This window comes from Halyomorpha halys, unplaced genomic scaffold, assembly GCF_000696795.3.
Source record: "Halyomorpha halys isolate HHAL.00 unplaced genomic scaffold, Hhal_1.1 Scaffold1261.1, whole genome shotgun sequence".
In the NCBI taxonomy this organism is placed as follows: Eukaryota; Metazoa; Arthropoda; class Insecta; order Hemiptera; family Pentatomidae; genus Halyomorpha; species Halyomorpha halys.
The window spans coordinates 27206-36101 of record NW_027113948.1 but is presented as its reverse complement, the minus strand read 5'-3'; the positions used below and the strand labels follow the sequence as shown (position 1 = coordinate 36101).

General features: G+C 29.7%; 1 protein-coding gene across 3 annotated transcripts in view; it reads right to left on the bottom strand.

Annotated features, from left to right (window-relative positions):
- The window catches only part of LOC106689025 (DNA-binding protein Ewg), a 65317-nt gene that overhangs the window by 35169 nt on the left and 21252 nt on the right, over nucleotides 1-8896 (bottom strand). For 2 of the 3 annotated variants that reach the window (XM_067051184.1, XM_067051186.1), the window contains exon 4: nucleotides 3842-4042. In XM_067051184.1, coding sequence (XP_066907285.1) covers nucleotides 3842-4034 — 193 coding nt within the window. In that variant the 5' untranslated portion in view covers nucleotides 4035-4042. The remainder of the gene's footprint in view (nucleotides 1-3841; nucleotides 4043-8896) is intronic. The other variant, XM_067051185.1, reaches the window with a different exon arrangement.

Below are 8896 nucleotides of genomic sequence, written 5' to 3'. Positions count from 1 at the left end.
TCATACTTATTTGTGTTTCATTGACCGCACCCCCAACCATCTTCTCCTCATTTATTTATTTTATGGTTTTGTTTATTTATGTTGTTCTTTGCTGACCGCACCCCCCGACAAACTTCTCCAATCATTAATCTACGGTCAACTATCTACACCTCATTAAAAGTGTTCTAACTAATGAACAGTCAGGAAAACAAATCATTGGCCACTTCTGATTTCTGAGATCTATTTGGTGGTATTAATTCCTGACAAATTTATTTGCAAGAATAAGACAGTATTTAACTAACTTAAGAATAAAATTGATGGAGGAAAACTTGAAGGTAAGGGTAGAAGTATGAAGTCTCCTAGGAGATTTTTCTGCAAGTATAAGGTTCCTAAACAAGCAGATATGGAAAAATCAATTTGCTACCAGTTAGGTGTGATTTACATAAGAAGAATCAAAGCAACAGTGATATTACAAATTGTGAAAGAAATTTTTGCAGGAATCACATTATCCGTCAAGTAACATACGACTTGTATTAACAAAATACCAATGATGGTAAAGGCTAAGTCATGAATACATGTTATTCCATTTAAAAATATGATAAATCAAATTTAAAGAATTAATATAAAAATTATTCATAAAAATATAACCTTAATGCAAGATTGTTTATTTGTTAAGTACTAAGTATATATTTCACCATAAGATCTTACATGAAGAAAAAACATTTTTAAAACCACACACTGAATTATTTTGTAATCCATCACAATGCCATTGAAAAAAAAAAATTAATATACAACATTAACATTGCTGTGTGCCCAGTAGTATAAACTAACTTGGCTTGCTTGATAGTGTAACCCAACTTGGCAAGCCCAGTAGTGAATCCAACTTGACAAGCCAGATAGGGTAATTGGAACAATAGTTTCCTTAAAGATTGGTTACTTAACTACAGATTAAACACATTTAATACATATTTTTCAGGATTTTTAAGCTCAAATTGTTAAACCAAGTGAAATAATACACACAAACTTATAACAGTTTTAGTAATTGATTACATTTCATTTTCTAATTACTGCACCTTCACCCCTTAAAAAAGGAATTAAAAAATAGATAAAAGTAAAATTGTTGGACAAAAAATTAAAATCATCCAAATTGAATGATAATGTGTTTGAAGATGTAAACCACTATAGAAAAATCTTTGGAAAAAAAACAACAATGTTACGAGATAGAAAAACCAGGAAAAAAATCCCCCCAAAAAACCTAGGTATTCATTCCACAAGGTTTTCAAGGAAAACTATTTATAAAATCATATCTCGACAACAGATTGAGATAAGATTATATCTTGATATTTTATTTTCTAAACATTTTTATAAATCAAACTTAGTAAACAAAGACATCTTTAAAAGTGAGCAGCAACACGTATTGGTTGGAAAAGAAAACCCTCATAGGCTAATTACAGTTTTTATGAAAATCTTCACAGAAATTTTTAGTAAAGAATTGAACCCTTTGAAAAAGGGAGAGAGCAAGAAAGTTGTGGCACTGAGATGGTTACCTTGAGTATGCAGTCTGTCCTAAGGGATACTTTTTCAAATCTCTCGAACTTTTTTTTTGTTTTGAGTAAATAAAAACATTTAGATGAATAGTTTCTGTATTTATTTTGTTTTGGTTTTTAAATGTCATAGTTTATTGTTACTCCACCATATAATTTAATTAATAAATTTATATATACAACTCATCAAATCAATTATACAATTTAATGAAATATGAGATCAGAAAGAAGAACAACCATCCTTTCAAAAACCTAGTACAGAATGAATAAGTAGGCTAAAAAAAAGATAAGGATTGACTTATAATTATACAATAATGTTGAAAAAGGTTTGACAGTTGACAACGGTCAGTATTAATCAAGTGAACCCACTCCAGATTTTATACACTATCCAACTGTTAGAGTAAGTATTATAAATTCTAAACAACACCAATAGATGAAGCTAAGATCGAACTGCCTAGCACATTGTTACCAACTAAAGAGGGAGAGATTCCAAAATTTCACCAACAATAGTTATATTGTTATACAATAGTTATACTGGCATATAACAATATGCCCAGCTAAGAGGATACAACTCCAGCAGTATTACATACACATAGGCATACACCTAGTGGGCCCACCTGAGTGCATATTGTTCAAGCAGAAAATAAAGGTCAAACTAAGAGTTCTGTTCTGTTAAATATTAAATTATTTTTATTGTCTCTAATAGTACCAATGTCTAAGTTATTCACACTTTTTATTTTTACAATTAATTGCATATTTTGTTTAATAGTGAAGTGACAAGTAATTTCTAATGAAAGAATGTTTTTTTTGCAAATTACTTTAATAAATACTATTAATAATGGGAATTTTTTTTTAATGAGTACACCATCCTAAATCGAAATTTGATGTTTTTCAGAATAGTCTTGACCAAATTATTCTGGATAAATAGGATTTTACTCTATTTATAAAAGTTGATAAGATAAATAAATATCTACAAACAATTTAATTAAATATGCTTCAAACGATAAAATATTTCACAAAAGAGTATCTTACTACACTGGTTTTCAAAAAATGATTTTTTTTCTCTTACTATTTTTGTAAATGTTCATTTATAATCTATAAATAGATTTTTTATAACTGTGTTCAAGACAATTAAGATAAAATTCATGATCTAGTTACATTACTGTGCTTGTATTAATCATTTTATGTGAATTTTGCTACTATTTTGAATTGCTAATCAAAAAAGGCAAAGAAAAAAAATGTAGCTCAGAATCTGCTGTCAACTGCAATATATTCAACAACTAAAATACTTAAGTGATTATAAGTAATCAATTTACTTCAGTATTTATAAATATATGTATACAATTTAACATATTCCATCTGAAGTTACAATTCATTTTAAATTATATGATACCAAAAGAGGGGGAGAGGGAGGAGGAGAAGTACAATTTTTATTACAACCGTTGTGCAAGGAGGTGATTTTTTCAAGATTACTCAAATGTTAGATTTTTCCCCAACTAATGGTTCTACCTTTATAGAGGCTGACTATACCCTAGGAGGGCTCCCAAACCCCCAGGGTTAACTTCTGGCTATAGTAACAGAATAAATAATTATCTCCCACAGCCAGATTCTGTGCTACTAACTCCTTAGACCTGGAGTTTGTAGCACAGCGTCTTACTCACTGAGCTACCTTTATGTGTACGTATACATTAATAACAGTATTGTATACAATTGATAGATTCTAAATTGATAAATAGATTATACAAGGAGACCCACCAAAAAAAGGTTACAGGCTCACCTCCCTAATCTCTATAATATCCAAAATTTGTATTTAATTTTCGCTGGGTTAGTCGATCTTTTGAGGGTATAGCTGATTTTCTAACCTTTTTATAAATGAATTCTATTAGTAAATCAGACCAATTAACATTGACCACTTTTTTGATCCGATCCGTCCTGAAGACATTGATTGGCAAAAACAATTAAAAATCCAATTTTTGACAATTTGTGTGCAAACGGTGTACAAAATTAGAATTAAATTTCCCATAAAATTTTGTCATTATAAATGAGGTTTTATAAACCTCAAAACAATTTTGTTTAAATATTTACATAACTGAAAGGTAAAATAATTTTACAGAAACACTTTTTTTGTAATACAGTAAATATTTCCTCACTTGGAATATGTTAAAAACACATATTTAAAACTTGAAAAAGTAATTAATATTAAATTCAATCAAATCAAAAACTGCAGCTAACATCAGCCAGTCACCAAGCAAGAGCATCTATAAAAATTATAAAAAAAAAAAAAACTTAATAATTAAAGAAAAGAAGCGAACAATCACCAAGGAAATGTTGTTTTGGCCAACCTGCAGCAGCGAGTTGGGCAGTAACCTCATCTCCCATTGCAGCAGTCATTAAATCAGTTGAATTACCATAATCAGAACTGTGAGATGACATACACCCATCATCATCATCATCACTATGAATTGTTAATGACAATGTTTCAGTTGCAGATGAATCCATCAGGGTAACCATGATTTATTCTAAAACAGAAAATCACAGTATGCATTTAAATAAGATTTAATAAATAAATCATAAAACTAAAGAATTAAAAGGCAGTGGTAATTATGTAAGGTAATTGATGGAGTCGATCATGAAAAAAAGGCTGATTTTGTTTTTATAGGATATTGCAAACCACTATTCGGTTACATTATTGCAAAATATGGTAGGGGGTGCAGTCAGCAAGAAGCTCATAAATAAACAAAAAATTATTTATTCATGCCGACGATTTGACCTGAGTTTCAGGTCTTCATCAAGGGGGTTAGCAGGGGGTCCTAGCTAAAACTCAACTGATACGATATGAAAAATACAAAATAAAAGTAAAATTAAGGAGTAAAAAACTTAAAAAGAGTGAAATGTAAAATCATGAGAGCCAAAGGTAAGATAATTGTTTAAATAAGTTATAAAAAATTGTAGAAGTGATTTAAATAAGTGTCATGGAGACATGAAGGTCCTAATTTTTAACGTAATAGTAGAATAAGGCGGAATGAACATAGAAAAAGGAGAACAGTAAGTAAGAAGTTATTTTAGAAAAAAAAGAAGAAAATTATGGGTGCTTTAATAAATTAACTATTTGGGAATAGGGTAAGGTCAGGTTTTGTTTGTAAGTTTTGTGATTGACTGGGGAAGCCTCTAATTGTATAAAAATGCTTTCAGATAACAGACGTTTGGTTGTTTAGGGACAGTGGCTAGAATAGAAGTATTATCAAAATCAAAAGAGTGGTTGAATGATAAGCTACATTCAGACAATTTTGAAGCAGTGAAGTTACGGGAAGAAATGGAATATTTGTATTGGATTATGTGGTCTTTAAGTCAATTTTTAGTTTTGCCAAAGATGCGTTACAATTAGAAGTGGAACAGGGATACAGTACACAACATGAGAATGGTATTGAGGGGGATATTTAAGGTGGGAGTAGATAAAAGACAGTTTGTTATGGGCTTTGAAGGCGAGGCGAAGTTAGGGGATGGAGGAACCTACTGGTACTGGTATTTGGTGGGGGGGAACAAGTCCGGCAAGTGGACCTAGTGATCCTTTTTGCCAACCCCTGATGGCTACCTAGGTTACTAACCAAGCTGGGAGTGTCGAGATTCATTCTTCGGGACTGCCGAAAAATGAATGTTTAACTGCCCCAGGTGGGAATCGAACCCACAACGTTCCGAACTGAGCACACTAGGACCTGCGGTCCAACCCGCACGGCCGTTATGTCCCTGATGGAGGAACCTAAGTGCTTATGAATGTTATCTGAAAGAAAGGGGATGTAAGGTAATGATATATATAAGGGTATGGGAAGAGATTGTGGAGAATTAGGTGTAGAGGGGTTTTTATAAATGGAAATGAGTTTGTCGAAGATTTTGGGAGGGAAGTTGTTGTTTAAGAGAATTTGTTTAATACGGAGATAGTCAGTATCATGGAATTGGGAATCTGTGAGAAAAAACAAAATTTTTGGCTGTGTTAAGTTTTTGATAGTAAGGATGTTGGAAGTGACAATTTAAAAGTCTTCCTGAGTAGGTTGGTTTTGTGTACCAATCGGTGGATAAGGTGTTATTGGGTTTCTAATGATGAGGTCAAGAAATGGTAGCGAATTATTTATTTCTGATTTAACTGTAAAACATGAGCGAGGATGGTAGGAGTTGAAGGCGAATACGATATCGGTGATTTTATAAGGATTCAGGATTAAGAGGAGGTCGTCAACATATTTTTTTATAAAAATGATTTCATTAGGAAAATGTGGAATAACGGAGCTGAATAGATCATTAAAGAAAAAATTAGAAAGATTTGTATTTTGCAGGTATTTGGCCATACCTTCAATTCTGATGTCAATTGTCCAACCATATATATTGGTGAAACCAAACAATATATAAAAGACAGAATGTATCAACATGGGAATAATGTAAAAAATATGGAAAAGGACCCAAAAAAAAACAGCATTGGTTCAACATGTTGTTCAAAATAAACATAAATTTGATTTTGAAAATGTCGAGGTCATTCATAAAGAAAATAATATTTTCAGAGGAATAATATTCGAATCGGTTTACATCTCAGAAAATATAAATTATACTGTCAATTTCAAATCAGGTTCTAAGGGACACACATATGATATAGTGGATATCAGCTTAAGGCTAAATGTACCGATATTTAGTAAATTTTTTTCAAGAGATGGCAGCGCTTTCGGGGCAGATTTACTTTTCTTCTCATTTGAATACGGAATAATAAATTTCCCATTTGTAAACGGATTTACCATCTAGAACCCTGTAGAAGTTACTGAAATTGGTTCGTTAATTTTTGTTGTAATTATTCTGGGATTTAAAAAAAATTATCTTTGTTATTATTTGTAAATCAAAAAAAGTGAGCTTATAGGCACTTGACCACAAGCAAATAAAACAAGTCTGCGCACACAGATTTATTTTTGGTTGTATTGGATGATCTTAAAGAGAAAAATACGATTTAGGATTAAAGCCGCGAGATTTGTAATTGCTAGACCAGAGGAAGTGGCAGCTTACCCCCACCTCTCTAGACGTTGATACGCTGATAGCTTTAATGTTTGTCTGCTTGATCTATGTATTTCCACACATTTTTGATATTTTTTATTTCTTCACTAATACCAAAGAGGAATTCCGAAATGAGAATACAACATTTTTAAAACTAAAATAATTTTAATTTTAATAATAATTTTATTATAAATGAACACAATTTTGATCCTTCTTTTTCTCTCAACTTTTTATTCTTTATAATTCTCCAACGTTTCGGCCCTCAGGCCATTTTCAAGGATACAACCTACAAAAATTTTTTTGTTTTTACATAACAATTACATTATTTCCTTCAACCTACATACTGATTTCTTTGGCCATACCTTCAATTCTGATGTCTTTTCTTTTTAAAAAAAACCAAAAACATTGCAGGCTAATTGCCCTTGTCACATCTTTAAAATAAATTAATCATTAAAATAATATCATAATCACTTCATAAAGTTTTGTTTTTAAATAATTTCTATACTTACATAACTTATTTTATTAAATTTGATATCCTAGATTTAAAACTTATTGTACAAAACACTTCCCTTCTTTCACTTACATTTACAACTTAAAAACAGAACCTACCTTCAACAGGTTAGGATTCTGTTATCACCTTATCATATAACAATAACTTTTTTATCATTAATTTACATTTTTAATATATTAGATTAATATTCATTTTTAAACCTATTTTGCTTATATTTAAAATCCATATTTAATATATTTTTATTTCATGTGTATTTTTTTTTTTTTTTACATTACATTTACCCCCCTTTAAAATTTATCCATTTACTAACCTTCTCTATTTATCTATATAATAATTACATATTTATTTTGCTCAAAATTTCTGAATAATGGTTGTTTTATCCCTTAGAATCTGATTTGAAATTGACAGTATAATTTATATTTTCTGAGATGTAAACCGATTTTAATATTTTTCTTCTAAAAATATTATTTTCTTTATGAATGACCTCGACATTTTCAAAATCAAATTTATGTTTATTTAAGTATCTATTTGTCTGGTTTAGTAATGAATGACTTGATAAAAAAAGCAATTGAAAAATCAGGTATAAAATTGAAAATTTTATTTAAATATGTTGATTACATTTTTTGCATTATAAAATAGACAGATAAAGATAAGATGCTTAAATATTTAAATGATTACCACGAGAGATTAAAATTTACAATGGAAGTAGAAAAAGAGGGCGAGTTAAGATTCCTGGACATGTTAATAATGAGGCAAGAAAATACATTATTAACAGAATGGACAAAAAAAGAAACATCCAGTAATATAATTCTAAATCATCAGTATTTATCCTGTCATCCTATTCACATGAAATACAATGTTATTAATAACTTTTTTAATAAGCCAATAAAAATAACAGATGAAACTAGATTGATGAAAATAAAGGAAAAATTATTTAATATGTTTCAAGAAAATTTTTATCCTAAAAGATTAATAAAGAAAATATGGGAAATAAATATCAAAAAATCCAAAATAAAAGAAATTAACAAAAATGAAAATGCGATAAAAGGAAATAAAAAATACTATACTTGTAATTATATAAAAGGATTGTCAGAAGGAATAAAAAGATCTTTTAGGGATTATGATATGGAAGATATATCATTAATTATGAGAGATAGATGACCGTGGATGATAAATGAGGAGAAGATGGTTGGGGGTGCGGTCATTCATAAAGAAAATAATATTTTCAGAGGAATAATATTCGAATCGGTTTACATCTCAGAAAATATAAATTATACTGTCAATTTCAAATCAGATTCTAAGGGACTAAACAACCATTATTCAGAAATTTTGAGCAAAATAAAAAATTTTTTGTAGGTTGTATCCTTGAAAATGGCCTGAGGGGCGAAATGGTGGAGAATTATAATGAATAAAAAGTTGAGAGAAAAAGAAGGATCAAAATTTTGTTCATTTATAATAAACTAAACCACTCTCAAACAATCATAAATAAAAAATAATTAATCTTTAATAATAATGGAAGATTATTGATTGACCGTGTGTATAGATGAATGGAATATGGTCCGGGTGCGGTAAAAAAAACTCAAATAGTAGATAATGATAATATTTTATTGAGCCAACGTTTCGCCCCACGTTGCAGGGCTTCGTGAGGGCTAACAAAGATACAAACACTATAGTTACAAAAAGGAAAAAAAGAAAAAACATAAGTGTAAAATAACAGGGGTATAAAATGTAAAAAAGTAAGATATAATAAGAAAAATTAAAGGTGTAAATAGTAAATGAAAAGGGTAATAGTAACAGATAGATAAGAGAAGAAATATTAAAGGAAGTACAAATAAAG